Below are 21,500 nucleotides of genomic sequence, written 5' to 3' on the forward strand. Positions count from 1 at the left end.
ATTTCAAGGAGACCCTAAAATGTGACGGACCCAGCAATTTAGGTTATGCTTATTTAGGCTAAAAAATACTAAATACACAGGAACTGGATATTAAAATAAACAAACAAAAAACTCACCTTTCAAAGATCATCTACAACTTCACTGAGGAATAGTCATGGCACAGTGGTGTCGGTCACATTTTTGGGTCCCCTTGAAACGTTTCCGTTGTGTTCTGTTCTTTTAGTGTTGTGAGAAAATGCAGCACGTTTTATTAATTTGTTTGCGTTGTGGGAAAATGCAGTGAATTTTTCATGTGTGCTGTTAAATGGATAAAAATCTTTAATAATTTACTGGTGTTTTTTGTAATTGCTCATGTTTACTTAAATTGAGCACGTTAAGATCTCTCAGCCACAGCAGTTTTTAATCCACTGATTAATCAACACATAAAACATATTAAATAAAGATTTTAAAATAGCATTTGCTGAAATGCTTTTATTCTTCTTTTTTTACATTTTAAAACAATGATTAATTTTTACACATTTTAATGTGTTTAACATGTTTGAATTATTAAATTGATCATTATTTTTCATTTTATTTTTAAGTGTCACTTTTGGTCCACCATAATTTTATGATAGCTTAAATATGTATCTAGATATTTAGTTTTTATTCAGATATGTCTTTATTTACATGTCTTATCCACATTCTCCCATTCATGAATGGTGTTGATTTATTTGAAATTCTGTATCATCAGGGTTTACTTATCAAGGCAAGTACAAAAGTAGATGTCAGTTTGGGACTTGTTTTAGTGTTTTCTGCGTTTGTTTCTGCATTTTTCCCTCTTTGTTCCAGTTCCTGCCACTAATTTCCTGTACCTGTGTCGAAGGTTAGTTCAATCTGAATCACCTGTATTAGTTCATCAGTGAGTGTATTTGAGTTCCTCAACACCCTTTAGTTTTTGTCTGGTTTGGTTTTCTTCAGGTTTCTGTTGTTATTTACATGGCTCTGTGTTTGGTTTCGTGAATGTGTACTTTATTAGACGTTTAATGTTTTTGCCTTTGTTAATTTGTTTGTTTGTCTGTGTACTCACTTTATGACAGCAGGGCTGATTGAGCAACTTCACAAACTCTTCAGAAATTATTAAATCGGAACACTGAGGTGATTTAGGCATATTCTGAATTTTTCCCTTAGTTCAAACACTGAATTTTCCTGTTTATTAACTTTTCAGGGTAATGATGGTGATGCTGAGTAGTCTTCTGCTGCTTTTCATGTTCTCCATGGGGAATGCTGCAGGTAACCAGTGAACTTGTCAACTCTTTCTTTAAAAGTTTTACTTTTTGGCTTCAAGAAAGAATAAGGATTACGCATGTGTTTACCAGACTCGATCATTTCTTTTTAAGTGTCAAATATTACTAATGTTGCTGGGAATATCATAACCCTGTGTTTTTATATACTGTATAGACTTGGATGAGAAATGCCCCTGTGGGTGGAGAAACTCTGGATCTCGCTGCTTTAAGTTTTTCTCCACGTCTGTTAGTTGGGTCACAGCAGAGGTAATGTGTTTGAGACCACATTTAATTTAAAGCCCCTCATGATCTTGGCTAATACGAACTTTTAATTGACTATATTTATAAACCTGTCTCTTCAGAAAAACTGTCAAAGTCTTAGTGCGAATCTTGCTTCTGTGCATAACAAAGTGGAAAATGACTTCCTGCTGAGTCTGGCTGGTGATTCCACACGTTGCTGGATTGGGGGCTATGATGCTGAAGATGTAAGACTTCACTTTGGCATGCTTGGTAGGGTTACTCGTCTGAGAGAGTACTAATCCACATGAGGTGATCTCTCATTAGGCAGAAAATTGGTTTTGGTCTGATGGATCTCCATTTGGTTATACCAACTGGTGTTCAGGAGAGCCTAACAACAAGAATACAGAGCACTGCTTGGAGATCAACTGGACAGGTAAGAGGGCTTTTTTTTATTTTATTTTTTTTTTATTTTATAAATCTATAAAATTGTCTTTATTCCCCTTCCTCAGCGAACCACTGCTGGAATAATACACCTTGTTCAAGTACACAAGGCTATATTTGTGCCAGAAAACTGTGAGTTGATACCTGTGGTGTGCAGTCATGATTGGGATAAATTCAGATTCTATTCTCATCAGCTCTGAACTGCTTCAATAAATTAAATTGTTGTAATCATCTCTTGTGGTGTATGTGTGTAAAACATGGTTAATTTTAAGGGTGTGGTCATCAGAATACTATTAAGTGTCATCCAAGGTGCTGGTAGTCCGGTGACACACAGATGAAAATCTGTTTGAGCAGCCCTGCATTGTGGATGTAATATGGGAGAAAGTGACACAATGGCTTTAGACTTAAGATATGTTTTGCACCAGGTGTTGCTGGAGATACAGATTAAAGTGTTCATATTGTGCTATTTGAAATACTCTCTTTTTTTTTTTTTTTTTTCTCTTTAACCCTTTCTAATAAGTGTAAGAGAATACTCTAATGCTGTGTTCATACCAGGCGCAGATTAATCGCACTACGCGTGTAAATAGAAACATGAACCCTTGAGTTTACTCCTCATTTGTGCGTGAAATTCACTTCAGAACAGATGTGGATTCGCATCAAGGGCATGGCTTCTGTCTGCCTAGTGACTGTAGCTTTGTTGCTAAATGGCTAAAATGGATTTTGAGAAAATAATTGTTTGTGTGTGTGTGTGTGTGTTTTTTTTTTTTTTTTTTTTTTTTTTTATATTATAAATGAAGGCTGAAAAACAGCGTCGATCCGTTCAGGGCTTTGTCTCAGTCCACTAGATCCTTTCAGAGGTGCATCCAGCTCTGTGAGCTCAAACTCCTCCAGATACTTAATCTGAATAATGGAGGCTTTCAGAAGTGCTTCTGACTGAGATGAGCCCAGTTTGATGAACTTTGTCGGCATCGGCTGGAAGACCTTTCCCGGGACACCAACAACAGGCAGTATGTCACAATCACACCCCCACAAGAGCACGCTCCTGATTGGTTAATGCAGCACGAATGTTCGCCGAAGTATAAATATTTATTTATTTTTTTAAACTCCAGCATATTGCGTGTTAAGCTATGGTCACACTAGGCTTTGTCTGTGCGAAATTCTGTTGTATGGTGCTGCGAAAAGGGGTGGGATTAAACAAGGTCAGAGTTCACCAAGCTTGAACTTTGCACCGCAGCAACATGCGAAACTTGATGCATGACCTTGTGTTTCCGGTCTGATGCATTCACGTGCGTATGAATGGAAGTCTATGGGAAGAAAAGTCAAGTGTTGACCGCAGCTTTAAGCGCTTCCAACGTGCAAAATCGTCCATTTACACCGTGCAATTCACATCATTTGTGTCACGCGTATCGTGCCGCTGGATGTCTATTCGTGCATTTGCATTGACTTAACATTTAAATTACTCCCGATTTGATGCGCGTTCCACATCTAGTGTGAATACTGCATAAAAGAGTCTCACCCTCAAGTTGCTTTTCTAGAAAAGGCTTCATGCAAGGCAACATACGACTGAAAGCAACCATAGACATCACGCAATGCCTTTTTGATTTTGTCAGGATCCCTGCGTTCTAGATCAGAACGGTATCTGATCTCTTCTCTGGCCTCTCCTTACAAATGATCAATTTAAAAAGCTTTATCTGCTATCGATTTATAAAATGCAACTTCATGCATGTCTGTGCCTCCTCAACCCATTCATCGATGGCCAAACCTGATTTTTGCCATTTAAGTTTTGGGCACCGTCGATCTCCTGGCATGAAAACAAATGTGTAACACCACATGGTGGAGGTGTAACCGCTGGAACCGTAGAAGTGTTACGGAGGGCAGCATCAGGGCCAAGCAATCCAACAGGTGCCTGAGCCTGCTGCAGCCAATAGTATCTGGATGCACTCTTTATGATGCAAGCTGAGATTGCATCACTCAGCGACGCAATATCAGACATTATGCACTCAAATGGAGGTAGTAATGTCACTATAAGGGTTAGGTGAGCTCTTTAAAAAGCATTGGATGCAGCTCAGATTGCACTGCACAGAGTCTGCAGCCACGCACTGTCAGCTGTCAACTGAACTACCAAATCTTGCAATTCTTGTAATTCATCATCCATTATTGTAAAGAGGGGAAAAACACTTACCCTAGGAAGGAGAGGAGTACTAAATGGAACTATTCAAAAGACCACACACTGCTGTCCTGTTTTCCAAAAAGAAACTGAAAAAAAAAAACAGTCTACATTTCTATGCTCGAGATCAGTTTGCAGATGAAGAACCTCTGTTTCAGTTTAAAAAATTATAAATAAAAAAATAATTCATATGACATGACCACTTAATTGCTGATCTACAATGTAAGCCTAGTTTTTGTGCCCTTAATAATATATACTAGCAGATGACTGCTTAATGCTCTTAAGTTAACACTGCAATTCAGGTAAATCAAATGCTTGCGTGGCACTGACATGGTGTTTTAATGTTTGTCAGGTGTGCACAACTCTCGTAAATTCCAGCCTTGGTGATGTCATAATACCATTGCTATGCAAACATTATTATTATATTTTAATTATTAATAATTTCTATTTTTTTATTTTTTGACATGAAACGGATGACAGGTTTTCAGCTTTCTGAAATGTGTCGTGTTTAACAAAACAAAAACTCCTAAAGGTTTGGAACCTCTTGAGATAGTTTTTTTTTTTTCAGAGAAAGCAGTAGGCCTGCACCAAAGCTCTATTAGGATGGGTTTAAGTCCTCCTAATTAATGAACTTATTCTTGCTTCCTAAAAAAAAAATTCCCCCCCTAAAAATAATGGTTCATACCACTGTCAATGCATGATCATATTTAAGGGGATGTGGTCTGGGGGCTGGAAATCGATAGCCTAATCCAATAGACACTAGGGCTCAGTTTCACAGACAAGGCATAGCTTAAGCCAGGGGTAAGCCTTAGTGAAATTAATGTTTTTAAGCAGCTTTCATAAAAATTACTTACAAAAACACATTACTTGTGCATCTTGGGCCAAAACAATCACCGGTGTATTTTAAGATATTTCACTGCAAGTTATTTTCAGTAAAGACAACTCAAGTTTATTCTAGACTAGCCCTAATCCTTGTCTGTGATACTGGGTCTATGTGTGTTCAAAACCTTTTCTTGTAAAAAAGACTTGTAAATGCATAAAACCCAAAAGTAAGTCAATTTAGATGCAGGGTTGGAACTAAGCTGTTCAGGGCTGCGGCCCTTCAGGAACTGAGTTTGCCACCTCTGAATTAAAGTATCTTCAATTACCGAATGTCAGATTCTAATCATAATTTTAAAAAGTTTGAATAATAAATCAGATGTTACATGAATTTTTATTTTCATTCTACTGAACTCAGATCCCTGACATATACTGTCCGACCCCTTAATGAACAATGTCTACTCTACATGGCTTATAACATCCCTCAAAGAACCCTCAGGTTGATTTTCCTCCAGACCTGTTTGTATTAATTTCTGCTGAGTCTGGTGACTGTTTCCACACGTTGCTGGATTGGTGGTCATGATGGTGAACCGGTAGGCAGAAGATTTATTTGTTTGTCAAGACTTTAATGTAATGCTCTAAATGTGTGTATGAAGCAGACTAACAATGGGAGTGAGAACTACTTGCAGATAACTGACCTGTGAGAGTGCAATCTTTATTTATTTATATATTTATTTGTTTCAGGAATTATTTACAGTTGTTTAAGTTTATTCAGTAACATGAAATGCCTCAATTGTCCAAAAGAATGTAACTTAACTTTTCTCTCTCTTTCTTTCTGTCCTACAGCAAAGCGTTGCTGGAACGATCAGGGCTGTTTAACCTCAATGGGATATTTGTTTGGTAAAAAACTGAACTCAAATGCAGTCGTTCTGCTTCAGTTACATTGATCTGTACTCCATTTATTTGTACCAATACAATCTTTACAAAAATGATATTCTGAAATTAAACCTTCGCTGAATATCTTAATAAAATTTTATTGGGCTTTTTTAGGTCAGTTTAAAACAATACTAAAAATACTTTAATATTTTAACTGTGGTGGGGAAAATGAATACTATATACACGTCTCGTAAACAAATAATGCAACATGCAAATGTTCACTTCATTACCAATGTGGTTCAGGACCTGCAGTCATTGCCATTTGTATTTTCATTATTATATATATGTAATATATACATTTAAAATAAAACAAAACTTCAGCGTGCAAAGGATCATGGATGTCTGAAGTGTCCATTAGTTTTACCCTTCAAAATCCTTCATTTCAAAGGGTCCAGTTTTGAGCACTTCGGTAGGACTCAACAAGGTGCTCATTTTTGTTTTTACTTCAGAGTCAAATTAAATCAAATCAAAATCACTTTTCCTGTCACATCATCAGCAGCACGTGTGCTGTGATGAGTGAAAAGCTTAGATGCTGGCTCCAGACAGTGCAAATACAACGACAGTGCAAAATACAGACAGTGCAAATACAACGACAGTGCAAAATACAGACAGTGCAAATACAACGACAGTGCAAAATACAGACAGTGCAAATACAACAGCATACTCCCAAAAAAAACAGGACAATGTAAAATTGACAGCGATATGTACAATGAATATGTGTGCCCTTCAGAGGGCCATTTATATCTCGTTTGGAACACACCGGAAGTTTCAGTTCCTGCCACTAATTTCCTTCACCTGTGTCGAGGCTTAGTTCAATCTGAATCACCTGTATTATTGATCAGTGAGTGTATTTGAGTTCCTCAGCACCCTTTTTTTTTGTACTCAAGTGTTTTTGTCTGGTCTGAATTACACTGAAGGCAACAATCTGAACACCAAGGTGATTTTGTTTATTTTCTTAAATAATCACAAGCTGTTGAACAATTTTTATACTAATGGTTTTCCTCTTAACATTAATTCAGACACTGAATCTTTGTTACTTTCAGGTTCATGATGCTGGGAAGATTTCTGCTGCTTTTCTTGTTCTGCATGGGGAATGCAGCAGGTAACCAATCAATTTGTCAAAACCCTCATAATTGGTGTATTTACCAGACATAATTATTCAAAAGAATTAAAAAATGTGAAGCTGACTTCAGTTTTTCGCCCTGAAGCATCTTTATTTGCCTCTTATTTGGTTTACAGAATGTACTTTTGTACTGAGTTTCTTTTAGTTAAATCAATCAGAAAGAGCTTTGACAGACAAGTAATTTTTCTGGGATTATCACGATGGCCGTATTTGTATGCTGTATAGGCCAAGATGAGAAATGCCCCTGTGGATGGAAAAATTCTGGATCTCGATGCTTTAAGTTTTTCTCCACGTCTGTTAACTGGAACACAGCAGAGGTAATGTGTTTGAGGCCATTTTATAATTCTTGCAAAACTTTTGACAATTAGAAGTGTATAAATAAACAAACAACCTGTTTCTCCTTCAGAAAAACTGTCAAAGTCTTGGTGCGAATCTCGCTTCGGTGCATAAGAAAGCAGACAATATTTTTCTGCTGAGTTTGGTGCCCGCTTCCACACGCTGCTGGATTGGTGGTCATGGTGGTGAACAAGTAGGCATAAGCAATAATAATGATGATAATAATAATTTTATTTATTATTTTTAAATAACTTCTAATAAATCAGATTTTCCTCTACTCAGGATGGACAGTGGTTGTGGACTGATGGGTCTAGGTTTAGTTATACCAACTGGTGCTCAGGAGAGCCTAGTAAGGGGAACGAGAACTGCTTGGAGATCAATTTTACATGTGAGTGGTCATTTTAGAGCAGGGGTCACCAAACTTGTTCCTGGAGGGCCGGTGTCCTGCAGATTTTGGCTCCCAACCCTAATCAAACACACCTGAATGAGCTAATCAAGGTCTTACTAGGTATACTTGAAACACCCAGCCAGGTGTGTTGAGGCAAGATGGAGCTAAACCCCGCAGGGACACCGGCCCTCCAGGACCGAGATTGGTGACGCGTGTTTTAGAGGTTTAACTATATAAAGAAATAGGTGGGGCCTTATTTTGTTAAAAGATTGAAGTTGTATGTATATGTGCATTCATTTCCTCTGCTGATCTCATTTTTTTTATTTTTTTCTATCCTACAGCAAAGCATTGCTGGAACAATCTGGGCTGTTCAACCGCAATGGGCTATTTGTGTGCTAAAAAACTGTGAATGCAGTGATCCTCTTACAGTTGCCTGAACTGCTCACTTTACAGTGTTGAGAATAACTTCAACTGAATATCCTAATACCTTCTCTGTATCCCACTTTAAACCAATAAAACCAAAGCAAACTGTATGCTGTGGTTTATTTTTGTATCAGTGTTAAGATTTGATGGCTTCTAAGCAAAGTTGGCTGGTGAGAAGTGTTCATGATTGAGCTGTGCTTTTATTTTGATAACTCAATGCAGTTAATAAGGAATGTATGGATATACAACATCATTTGTTTATTCTGATTACTCTATTATAAATATTTTAATAAATCACCTCTTAACTTGATATATTTTTAATTGTGTTTTTTTTTTTTTTTTTTTTTTTATAAGAATTTGACATGTGTAAACATACTCTTTTAAAACTGTACAAATTTATTTTAATACACTACCCACAGCATGAACAAAGTAAATGATTAGTTTATTTATTTATTTTTTTTTTATATAAAGGGGGTTTTCACCTTTTTAATTTGGACAGCATGGTGGAGGTTGCAGACAGGAAAGTATTGGGAGCAAAGAGAGGAAAAGGGTTGGCAAAGGACCTCGAGCTGGGAATCAAACTCTGGTTGCTATGAGCACCAGGGTGCTATGTCAGCACACTTAACCACTAGGCTATTGGCGCTGACCTGTTGAAGTTGCAGTGCATCTACATGCCAACTAAAGCTACGGTTACACCGGGCTTTGTGTGTGCGAAATTCTGTCGTGTGGCGCTGCGAAAAGGGGCGGGATTAAACAAGATGATTAGACATTAATAAAGTGAGCGATTGCTCCATGTTTTTAATTTCTGTCTAGAGAGATCCTGTTTTGATGCTCGATTCATCTCACGCAGTCAAGTGATGCGATTTCGCAGGTTAGAGTTCACCAAGCTTGAACTTTGCACCACAGCAACCTGCGAAACTCGACGCATGACCCCGCGTTTCCGGTCTGACGCATTCGCGTGCGTATGAATGGAAGTCTATGGAAGGAAAAGTCAAGTGTGACCGCACCTTAATTCTCATTAGATTATAGGCAGACTGTTAGGGTTAGTGTAAATTGGCATGTACTTGCAAAGTTACTTATAGTCATTTAAATGTCTGTTAAGGGAGCAGTAATAACCGATGTTAAGCAGACCGTCTACTAATACTCAAATGGACCATCAAAATAAAGTGTTATCCAGTAATTATTTATCAACACATTTAAGTGTGATTTACTTGTTTGAATGATTAAAATTTTAATTTTATTTTTAAGTGTCACTCCTGGCTCTGTACTTTTCACAATACTTTTTTTTTTTTTTTAAATATTAAAATATTTAACCAGATATTTCATTTTTAAAGACTTGTAGTACCCCCCAGTGATGCGATTTCGCAGGTCAGCGTTCATAAAACTTGAACTTTGCACCGCAGCAAACTGCGAAACTTAGCGCATGACCCTGCGTTTCCCGTCTGACGCATTCGCATGCGTATGAATGGAAGTCTATGGGGGGAAAAGCCCAGCATGACTGTAAATCGCGGATTTGCACTTCATATTAATCAATGCATTAAGCTCTCTGTACTTCATTTTCAGAATATTTATTGTTATGTTTTGTTTTTTCCTTTGATGTAAGTCTTTTGTACCGCTCCTTGCTCTGTGTTGCAGTTATAAAAATTTTACAAATTTTCTTTTAATGATAAACATGTCTTGCGATGTTGATTGTTCCCTGTTTTGCAATGTAAACTTTTTTGCAACAATAAAAAAGAAGAAAAAAAATAATTACCAGTGCATTAAGGAATTAGGCGGAACTATCAAAACTGAAAGTATTTGGCGGAGGCAATTGGCTGACGGAGCTTGCCGAGGAGATACGGAAAGTGCCGAGTCAACGCGGAAGACGGAAAACTCACATGGCAGATGCATGCAGACAAGCGCTGAAAGCTGGAGAACGCCATCGTTGCATTAATAAACACTCACGATTGCATGCATAAAGTTTAAAGCTGCAGTGAGTGAGAAAGGGGAAGCATATCAGCACTTGGTCATCTCAGGGACACTGATGGTATGAGAAATGACTTTTTCTAATTATAAAGGACCGTCATAGAGGTAAAGTTGGTTTTATATTGGGATATTCAGACATTCTCCCTAATAATTTAGTTTCATAAAAGTATTATTTGCAAACTCTAAATAGAGAAATCATATTAGCAGCCAATAACTATCAAAGTACAACATTGTTCACAGTCAAATAAACCGTGTTAGTGTTGTTTTCAAGTCATACTTGCATGCTAATTTTGATAGAATATTTAAAGTAACATAGTAAACAACATAGAGACTTCTAAATGAACGAATGTGCGAATATAAAACCAACTTTACCTCTATAGGACCGTCATATGCATCGCCTTATCCATAATTATGTGCAATATAAAACATAACTGCTATTTTGTTGCACTGTAGTTGATTATTTTGTGCATTATAGTATTTTGTGCACAATAATTAGTTAATTATACTGTTCATTTGTTTAAATAGTTCATGTAAAGTGAAATGCTTGCATTAATACTGGAAATATTACTTGAATATGCAAATTATCGGACACTGAGACAAAGTTTGTAAAGTAAATGTCTTTATATTATATTGTGTTCTGTTTAAGCCAGTATTGGTAATAATGTATATTTTATATATTTTGTTCCTTTTCTAAGGTTATCAACCTATTGCTACTACTACTGTTACACCGCTACAGTGTTGTATTATTGGACAAACTAAATGCTTGTCAAATCTGACAAACTTGAAAATACAAATGCTGAAACAGCTTTGGAGTTGTCCCCTGTTATTGGCTGAAGCTCTTTCGAGTTAAAAGCAGATACTGATGTGTGAAACCCATAATAACTCGACAATGTCTGCAGCTTAGACCGGAAACAGTGGGAAAGATTGATTGGTTAAGTAATTTTGATTTAATTGACGATTTGATTTGTAAATATTCCAAAAAGCAATTACTCCCAATGCTGTATGTCTGGGATATATGGGAAAATGGTGCCAGGTTATTATTATTAAAGATATGCTGAAGTTGTGTGATTCCCTTATCTGCCCGTGTGCGAAAGTTCAGTGGCTACTTGTTAGCTAGGAAATCAGGATTATTCCACATTGGGGCGTATTTAAATGATGTGAGTGGGGAATTTGTGACCTGATGGAATTTGCTAGAGTTGGGGTCAAGTCCACCTTTGTCGAGTCCAAGTCCTTAACCAGTCCAGTCCAAAAGGGGTCGAGTTGGACTTAAGTCCGAGTCCTTAACATCCGAGTCGAGTCCGGCCGAGTTCACACAGTCATAATACTCACTCATTAATTTTCTTTTGGCTTAGTCCCTTATTTATCAGGGGTCGCCACAGTGGAATGAACGACCAACTAGTCCAGCATATGTTTTACGCAGCGGATGCCCTTCCAGCCGCAACCCATTCACTCTTATTCACACACACACACACTCACAAATCTTGGACATTTTAGTAAATTCAATTCCCCTAAAGCGCATGTGTTTGGACTGTGGCGGAAACCGGAGCCCCCGGAGGAAACCCAGGCCGACATGGGAAGAACACGCAAATTCTACACAGAAACACTCCTGGCTCAGTAGGGACATGAACCAGTGACCTTCTTGCTGTGAGGCAACAGTGCTGAGCACTGAGCCATGGTGCCACCAAAGTTAAAAAAAATTTAAATAATAGTAATAAAATGATAATAAAAATAATAAATTAAATAAAAATTTCAATTAACAATTAAACTGTTAAATTAATATTTTAAACTTTTGATACATTTTACAAAAGGGCTTGAATTTTTTTTTAACTTGCTTCAAATTAATATGAAAATAGGAGAATATATGTATGCTATGATGCAGAAAGGAGGATGAAGAGTCGGGGAGGTAAGATTAGGCCTAAAACAGTTCACGATTCAGGTCTAAAAAGACAACAGATAATTCACATTCATTCATTTTCTTTTCGACTTAGTCCCTTTATTTAATCAGGGGTCGCCACAGCAGAATGAACTGCCAACTTATCCAGCATATGTTTTACACAGCGGATGCCTTTCCAGCTGCAACCCAATACTGGGAAACATCCATACACCCATTCACTACAGACAATTTAATTAATCAATTCCCCTATAGCACATGTGTTGGGACCGTGGGGGAAACCAGAGCTCCCGGAAGAAACCCACGTCAACACGGGGAGAACACGCAAACTCTACACAGAAACACCAACTGACCCAGCCGTGGCTCGAACCAGCGACCTTCTTGCTGTGAGGTGACAGCACTACCCACTACACTACCGTGCAGCCCACAGATAATTCTATAAAACATTTTTTTTTGTATCTTACGAAATTATCAAATTAAATTTAATATTCTTGCAAAAGACTTCTTAAATGATCTTAGTATATCACTCCAGCTGTGTCTTTGTGCTCCAGTTACATTTAGGACAAATTTATGTTATTTATTTAGAATATTAATTGTATAATAATATTAATAATACGTTTATTTATTTAAAATAAATCAAAATATTTTAATTTATTTGTTTATAAAAAACATTATAAATAAATGGTGGGCGGAGGGCTTTTGAAGATAGGTCATGGTCCTGGTCCTCAGTTTAAAAGACAGTGATGACATCAGCATACAACTATGCATAATTCTGAATAATTTCTAAATGAAACTATGAGATGATTAATTATGCTATACTCATATTCTTGCACTTTGTCATTGACTACATATAAATAGACTATTTTCAAATCAGAAATTTGTCATTATCAGATTCTCTCTTGCATATTCAACATGTAGGGCAGATACACTGCCACTCACAATCAGTAAATGTTCATTCTCACACAGAAGACTCACACTGTGGACACAGGCTCACTCAATCTCTCCAATGTCTCTCATCATAATATTACCTGGATATTAATTTTTACACAACCTCATTCTATCTTTAAAAAGATTATAATATTGCTTGAATTTGTTGACTTAGTCCAGTGATGATCCATTCTGAATGTTGACTGAATTTAAATATAACTCTATATTAAATCCATTTGTGCTTATATAGACTTAATATGCAACTAGAAGCAAGATCATTATTACAACATTTTAGCTATTCCATTATTTAATTACTGTAATTGTACACACTCTTTATACTTTCCTAACTACCCCCCAAAATCAGAAGCTGATCTGGGATCTGCGATGAGTTTATTATAAGGAACCCGTCCGTCAGTCAGCATGCAGGCTACACTGATTCAGAAACTGTGACGATCGACGCACCGCTTTAATGGCAAGAAAGTGAATGCAGATGTTTTTATATTCATTGTAACGTGCTTTCAAGTCAAAAATAAAGCGAAAGCTAAATTCTCTTGAACAGCTCTTGCAGTTCTATCACTTTTGAGATCGGCTGTGTTGACGGTAATTTCACTTTGCATAGAAATATTAAACATGAGGGGGAAGTAATGGAAAATGAAACGGAATGATAGTGGGATGTCATTGCAGGAAAACTTTGAATATTATGGAGTCTGGATTTGAGAAGCCCTGGCCTAAATCAAGCGCTGAACGCATCTTTCTCTGGCCCGGAGCCAAAGTGCAAAACTTTAAATCTGGCAGTTCTTTGCGGATATATTGACACCAATATAAACAACAAAACAGTATCTTCAGTATATATAAACATCGTCCCTATGATATGAATATACAATTCAAATAAGCTCTTACCTATCTTTGTTTTCTTTCAACACATCGGTAGAAGACAAACTATTGCTGATTTTGAAGACATTATTGTCCTAGACCTAGCCACGCTGATATGGCTATTTTTGGTTAGACGTTTAAGGTAAAGATGTGCTGCTGCTGCCTGCCAGTGCGGTGGCGGAAATAAATGCTGGCAGCCAGAGAGTTAGCTAAATTCTTGTTATAGTTCCACACTGTTATTTATTAATTTTTTATCTCTTTATTTGTGTTCTGAATGATGTGGACTCGTGATATTTCTGTAGGGTTGTCAATTTAATTCTTGGGTTCATGTTTAAGTAGAATTTTGTTATAATTTAATCTAGAGATTTGAACCAGGTATGTGTAGGTTGTATTCGAATCATTGAAAATAAATAGTTTACTTTTAGGAGTATGGACATTTTGGTTACTGATATTCTGCCCATGATGGATAGTGGTAAGTTTATCCAACACTGAAGATCGTCATCTTTTTTTTTTTAAGTAATAGAGTATAGTTGAGGGCAAACAACTCTGACAGCCTGGGGGAACATTAAACCCAAATATGTGATGTAGTTGGTGTACAGAGGGATTTGTGGTGTTTGGGATGTCACATCCACACTGGTGGAATTTAATAGGCGTATAGCAGACTTATTCTAGTGGATTGAGTATTCAGAAATATTTGAGAAAGTGTCAATAAGTTTTATTGTTTCTTGTAATGATGTTTGTGGATTTTGTAAGTATAATAATATGTCTTCAGCGTAAAGACTTATTTTGTGGTGTATGTTTATTGTTTGAACTCCTTTGATGTAGATGTTTTGACGAATAGCTGCTGCAAGTGGTTCGATGAATATGGTGTGAAGTAACTCATGGGCATATTGCAATGGTCAACACGAGTTGAATCTGAAATCTTGGGCAAGTGCCAGATTGTCTCAGTCATTGAACTGGCTTGAGGGCCTTATACATCACGATAACAGAGGATCAATTGATTGACTATTTTGACCAATACTCTGTACGCAGATGTTCAAAAGACCCTTCAACCAACTTAGCAAATGACAATGGGGCTTTACAGGATTTTCAGCGGGAACCGCCTCACGAGACTTTTGAATGACTCCTCTACATGGTCATGTGCTCGCCTTGGGCACATCCAGCCAGATGTACAATTTCGTAGAGACAAAGAGAAATAATGCATACGAACAAAAGACAATCTCTTAAAATGTTAGAACTAAGGCAGATGTATTTTTAAATAATATGCCCTAGTTTTCCTCATATGCTGTTTATTCCAACCAACCAGGCTAATCAATGTGTTGTTTTAACCCTTATAGCAGATTAAAATGATCTGTATATGTCTGAAATGTATGATGTCTGGTATTGAACAAAAGCTAGTGACATTTGCAATACATTGGTGTAAATGAAAAACTAGTAGCACAAACAGTATTCGTCTTGTAACCTTTGATGTGATATAGTCACAAAACTTACCACGCGAATTCTACATGCAGTCTGTTAATTATTGACCCTTTCTACAATGGTATGGGGCATGGCCCCACCCCTCATGGCAACTGCTCATTGGAAGACAGTGCCATGGGGATGGACCAAACCAGGTCACTTAAAACACCCTGCAAGAAACTTTGCTTTTTGCATTAGCTGGCTTGCACATGCTATTGCTTTCTGCCCCCGTTCGCCTGCTCGGACACTGCGCCGCCACGCGATTGGGTCACCACGAACTCTCCATGCAAACCTCTTAAGTTTCGGGACCACCAAAACCGCACGAACTTCCGCAAACCGACTCTCAGCAGTCCGTCACCTCGGTAACCCAGAACGACCCACTCACGAGCGAGGGAATCCCAAGGACGTCACAGAAGCCACAAGCCAATCAGGAGCACCGCGTTTCCCCGAGGCCAGCCGGCGAGGGAAATCGACTTCAGCAAAAAGGGCGCAAGTACCACAAGCTAATGTTGTCTCTTGCTGATCTGGTGCAGATTGATCTTAAGCAGTTAAAGATAAGCCATGTCTCTGCTTTTGTGGTTTCTCAGGTGTTATTCTAAGATCTTGTAAGAAGTATCAGAATTAGTTTGGGACGGTTGTTCAACTCATCTTACATCCTCTGAACTTCCTCTATGTGTATGTGTGAATGTGTGTGTGCGTTTGTTTGTTGTTTGCTTATTACGTAGTTAGTTTCATGTATCGTAGTGTAGCTCAATAAATCTTTGTTCTCAGTTTGTAAGAACTGTGTTCTTGTTTATGTGCTTCTAAGTCATACCTCGAGCTGTAGATCTTGTTACCTTGCTAAAAGTTAACCCAATACTGTGTTATGTTATTATCATTGGCCACGTAAATAATATTAACAAGATTGGTAAGATACGATGTCTTCTATTTGCAGGACAAATGGTAGATAAAGAGTGAATCTTTTAATCTGATTCAGTCGAATCTTAATTGAGTCGAATCAATGATTCGAATCTTTAAGAGACAGTTCATTGAAATGAGCTAATAAATCCCTGATCGATCTTAAAACGTAGGTTGATCCCATATATATATATATATATATATATATATATATATATATATATATATATATATATATACACACACATACATACATACATACACACACACACACACACACACACACACACAAACATGTTTGTGTAACGTTTTCAATGTCAATGATTCATTTTCATTCTTTACTATTACCATCTTTACTTTTCCAAATAATTTAAAATGTTTCTCAAAATAAAATATATTGTGCTCAAAAGGAAAAGGGTTTTGTTTTTTACCCAGACATTTAAAGAGAATATATTTTAGAGCAGTAATCACAATATTGAGAAACTGATTTTTTTCATCCAAGGTTATCATACCGTCAGAATCTTATACCGGCGCATGTCTACAATGGAAAACACAGGAGAAATTGTATTAGCCTCGACCAACAGATCAATAAAACAGAACAGTTTTTTATTGGTTTTTAATAAAATTCTGGCAGTAATTTGGGAAAGCTTGCATTTGACTATTACCACCAAAGCACCAATGGTTTAGAACAATACCTTTCTAACGAGACCATACATATATCCACAGCAAAACATAAGCAAATTAGACGTTAACACCCACTCCAGCCATTAAGAGTTCAGATCAGTATTCATGTAAGAACAACAAAGTGCTAACGAGACTATTCATACCTCCATCACCCAGCAACATTAGCTAATTAATAACATTAACACCCACTCCGGCCAACAATTGAGAGTATAGATCTGTGTTCATGTAAGAACAAATTATGTTTCAATAAATTTTGTATGTACAGTATATATGTGTATTATTAAAATATATTTTGTTCTTACATGTATGTAACAATATAAGAATAATATATATTAAAATACATTCAACATCCAAACTGGCAGCTTACATACAAAGCACTTCACTTTAAAATATTTAACTTAAAATGGCAAATAACTCAGGAAACCACTCGAGAGGTCTCCATGACCTCTGACCTGGCTGGGTAGATCCTGAGGAAACAAATCATTTGGCATACAGAAAAACAATCATGCACATATTACTCCAGATTTACTTTAAAGAGAGATGACACCATGGTCATCATATGATCTAGACTCTTAACCATTCAACTTTATTAATAATCATAAGACATAAGAAAGGATATGTGTTCCTCTATCCTGGAGCAGACATCTACCAGAAAATCAGATATTCTATTTCATTTATTGTATCTATCACCAAACTAAGTATAAATCTACTTTAAAATGTGTTACAAGTCTCTTTTTTTATTTGAATTTCAAGACCCTAACACATACTCTTATAATTATATACTTCATCAGAAATCACTATTCACTGTAAGACTGTTCATATCTTCATCATGCTCTTTCAGGAGGTTTTAACAACACAATCTTACAAAGCAAATGTATAAACAATTTTATTGACAAGGTTTTTATTTTTTCATTTAATTGTCTTATTTAAAATTACACACACACAAATATATATAAAACCATATAATCGATTATTACTGAAAATTAAATATATTTTTATTTTAGGTTTTATCTTTAAATAAAAAAGCTCATTCCTTTGTTCCTGTACCTGGAGTTGGGGTGGGCTGCAGTAAACTCCAAACCTTCACAAAGCTGCTCTTTGTCTTTTCATTCTATAACATGTTGTTTTATTATCCACACAGATCCTTTCACAGCAGCATGTTTTTCCTCTGCCCTGTGTGCAAAAAGGCTCCTCACTCTCTTCCTGGGCATCTCGGGGAGGTGTGTATGAGGAACAGCACAAAGGCAGAGATCCAGGCAGTCGTCATAGAGGCCAAAAAGGAGTTGTCCGAATTCTGTCACAGAGGACGTTTCTGGGAGTTTGGAAAAATTCGTGACATATTGGACTCTACTAATCCTCTGGCCAGGTTTGTAACTTCTCTGATTTGATGTATCTGGCTTCAAATCAAACATCTACACATTAATAAATCTGCATTTTTGGTATTGTTTATTTGACCCTATTTTATGTTTCTTGTTTTAGGATGATTGCGGAGATGCAGTCAAGGGGTTTGGTGATTAATAACTTACCTTCACTCCTCCCGGAACCAGCTCAATCGACTACATCTTCTGTGTCTCAAAGCTCTGGAGAAGGTGCAGAAGGTCCAGTTGAGCCTCCAAATGAGCCCTTATCTGACGAGAGCTCTGGAGAGTACTATCAGAGGTACAGTTTCACATCGGCATTCACAAAAAATAAATGTACACTGTGGATATGATTTCTCTTAAAAGACACAGTCGTTTTGATCACCTGCTGTTTATTGTTTTTATTTCAGCACTGTTGGACCGAAGTGGACCTCTTCTGTGAGGGTGGAAATGGTCAAAAAAGGCTTATACAATAAGCACTCCATTGATCACCCCCTTCTAGCAGGATTTAATAAGGACCTGCACATTGACCTAGGACATAAAAACAGCAAACAAGTAGTAAGTTAATTAAATGAGTGAAGGTATACATGCAAAAAAATGTACATACAGGTCTTGTTTTATGCAGGAGAGTTTATTTAATTGTGAAATGTGTCATTTCAGGTGGAAACAGTGTCCAGGTTCTTACATTACATGGACCCCACTGAGCCAAACTTGATGTTTGTTCGTCAGGTGGAGAAAGTGCGAGAGTACTTTAACATCTTGTCAGATACAAAGCTCTCAAAATGGACAGTGTTCAACTACTGGAAGAGTCTCAAGAGGTCGGTAATGTGGAACAACCACAAGTTTGCCATATACGTGTTAACTAATAATGTCAGCTGTGCTGTGTTCTGACTGTAACAACCTAATTTTGATCTCTTTTCAAGGTATGTCTTTTGTAGCAATGAAGAGAATGATGTCTCTATTATTGAGGACATACAGCCTGGGCCGGATATTGGCTCTTTTGCTGGAGTGACGTATCAGGCGTCCGTAATTGAACTTCATGGGATGGCACTGGCAACTTTCTTCATGTGCGTCAATGCACATGGCTTCATGTTGCTTGTTCTTATAAAAAAACAAATGTCCAGGTCTAATGCCACTGGTCGAAACAAAAAACAGCAATAAAAACAAACAAACAAACAGACATTTTTAAAGTAACATGGAAACAAAAAAGACATACAAGTGTCAAAGGTCACCGAATACAATCTTATTTACATTCATATTTATCTTTGATAAAATGTTGCTATATAAAATTTTGTTAAGGGTTACGTGACAAAGATCAACGGGCTCCAAACATATATAAAGTAAAATCACCACAATGAAATTAAAACAATACTTTTCTTCTCAACCATTTACCCCAGTATGCAGAATTTTATAGTCTTGTTGTCTCCAGGTAAATGTCAGTACTTCCATGTCATACACCTCTTTAACAATATCATACCATTCGCCTATAGATGGAGGATCTTCCTTGAGCCATTTCTTTGTAATGGCCTTTTTGCTAGTTGTTAGTAGTGTGTTTAGAAGATACACATCATTTTTTTGGTATTTCTGCAGAGTAAATTCCCAGGTACATAGTTTTAAAATTACATTGCAGATTCAATCCCATTATTGCATTTATCTCTTTATTTAAATCTTGCCAATAGGTGTGTATAATATTACAGTCCCAAAATATGTGGAAATGATCTGCCAATACATTTTCTCCAGCATTCACCATTTCTTGATCTCTAGTTTGAAAGTCTTTGATTTTAGGTGTTATAAAGAACCTGATTACATTTTTCCAAATAAATTCCCTTCATGAATCTGAATTAACTGTGATCATATGTGTTTCCCAAATAGTTAACCATTCCTCATTTGTTATTTTTATATTGGCTTCCCTTTCCCATTTCTGCTTTATATACATTGGTGAGTGTTGGGGAACAATAGTCTGTTACGGAGGGCGAAGAGAGGGATGAGAGGAAAAAAGAGAAGAAAAGGAGGAAAAAAGAGAAGAAAAAGAGAAAGAAGAAAAGAAAAAGGGGCGAAAGAGGGAAAACATTTTTTCATTTAGTTTTTAATAATTTATTTACAGGTAAAAAAGTTACTCTGTACTATTAACATTTGATTAATACTACATATTTTATTGGCTTTTTTATTTTAAATATATTTGCTTTTAGGTACATTTCTGCTAAGTATTTTGCTAAGTATAGAGAAACTACAAATTAGTTTCTTTATTGAAACATTATTTTCTGGACTATTTCATTTTGTGCCTATTTAATTTTTTGAATTATACTATGGCACACACACACACACAACCAACTAAAGAAACAAGCAGAGAAACAGTTAAAATGACCAAACATTTATTTAAAATTAGTCATAGCCAATTATTTACATTTACAATATAATAGCTCAACAGCAGTGCAAACAAGTGCAAAAGAAGAGAAAAAACACACACATAAATAAAGCAATTTACATAAATAAATGTTTCTTGGAATAAATAAAAATAATACAAAATGTGCAAATAAATTAAACAAAAATAAATAACAAAATGAAATAAGCAAAGATAACTTCAACTGTAAAATAAATGATAAAAACAAATAAATTAGAAATTTACATTTTTTAAAATTATAATTTAAAGTAAAAAAAAACTACAAGTAAAACAAAAGACCCGTGAAAATATTTAAATGTCAATATTAAAAATAAACACTTCAGGAAGTGCCCAGGTCTTCTGAAACATTTTTATTATTTTTCTCCTTTTTTAATTCTTTCCAACCACTGCTCCTTCGGCAATGCCTCTACAGAGGGGCAGTATTTAATGCCCTTGTACTGGCTGTATCCAGTCTCCGCTGTTCTAAACTGCCCACATTTCTTACATGTATTATGCTGTACTTTGCGGGTCAGTTTACGAACGGGAGCGACAGCAGTACCAGGGGCAGATGGAATGGCAGGAGGGGCAGAAGGGAGGCCAAACCCAAAAGCCGGTGGAGCAGAAGCCAGCATAGACCCCTGTGAGGCCACTGGCATCAGCATGACCAGTTGAGTCCCTGGTGGTGGAGCAGGAAAAAGTTGCCGTTGGGCTTGCTGGATCTGAGCAGGTGGCAAAGCTGGTGGGTCTGACAAAATGGTCCTTTTTCTTTTTAGTTTAGCCTGGCCCACAGTGCTGCTGGGCAAGTGGTACTGGTGACCCGGGCCTGGCTGAGGTGGTGGAGATGGGGGGCGCACATTGGCAGGCAATAGGGGGTCAGCCGCCACAGACAAGTGGCTTGGAAGTTGCAGCCCCTGCATCACAACTGCAGTGTC

The 21,500-nt window shown here is 36.9% G+C and overlaps 3 protein-coding genes across 4 annotated transcripts; all 3 read left to right on the forward strand.

Moving 5' to 3' along the window:
• The first annotated feature begins 1,073 nt into the window (after window positions 1-1,073).
• LOC130222210 (ladderlectin-like) lies at window positions 1,074-2,171 on the forward strand. Its single transcript, XM_056454845.1, has 6 exons — window positions 1,074-1,134; window positions 1,205-1,269; window positions 1,438-1,529; window positions 1,625-1,747; window positions 1,827-1,935; window positions 2,012-2,171. Exons 2-6 carry the CDS (start codon window positions 1,209-1,211, stop codon window positions 2,077-2,079), a joined length of 453 nt encoding a protein of 150 aa, XP_056310820.1. The 5' UTR covers window positions 1,074-1,134; window positions 1,205-1,208; the 3' UTR covers window positions 2,080-2,171.
• A 4,563-nt stretch (window positions 2,172-6,734) lies between these two features.
• Window positions 6,735-8,245, forward strand: LOC130222212 (ladderlectin-like). Its single transcript, XM_056454847.1, has 6 exons — window positions 6,735-6,802; window positions 6,909-6,967; window positions 7,214-7,305; window positions 7,395-7,517; window positions 7,607-7,712; window positions 8,054-8,245. Exons 2-6 carry the CDS (start codon window positions 6,913-6,915, stop codon window positions 8,119-8,121), a joined length of 444 nt encoding a protein of 147 aa, XP_056310822.1. The 5' UTR covers window positions 6,735-6,802; window positions 6,909-6,912; the 3' UTR covers window positions 8,122-8,245.
• A 1,719-nt stretch (window positions 8,246-9,964) lies between these two features.
• Window positions 9,965-20,029, forward strand: LOC130222165 (uncharacterized). Of its 2 annotated transcripts, none has more exons than XM_056454791.1 (6): window positions 9,965-10,161; window positions 17,972-18,196; window positions 18,310-18,489; window positions 18,599-18,746; window positions 18,849-19,006; window positions 19,112-20,029. In XM_056454791.1, exons 2-6 carry the CDS (start codon window positions 17,988-17,990, stop codon window positions 19,347-19,349), a joined length of 933 nt encoding a protein of 310 aa, XP_056310766.1. In that variant the 5' UTR covers window positions 9,965-10,161; window positions 17,972-17,987; the 3' UTR covers window positions 19,350-20,029. The 2 variants fall into 2 exon arrangements, with proteins under 2 accessions (XP_056310766.1, XP_056310767.1); XM_056454792.1 differs by having other exon boundaries at window positions 18,018-18,196.
• Window positions 20,030-21,500: the final 1,471 nt, after the last annotated feature.

The sequence above is a fragment of the Danio aesculapii genome, chromosome 4 (assembly GCF_903798145.1).
Source record: "Danio aesculapii chromosome 4, fDanAes4.1, whole genome shotgun sequence".
Taxonomy (NCBI): domain Eukaryota; kingdom Metazoa; phylum Chordata; class Actinopteri; order Cypriniformes; family Danionidae; genus Danio; species Danio aesculapii.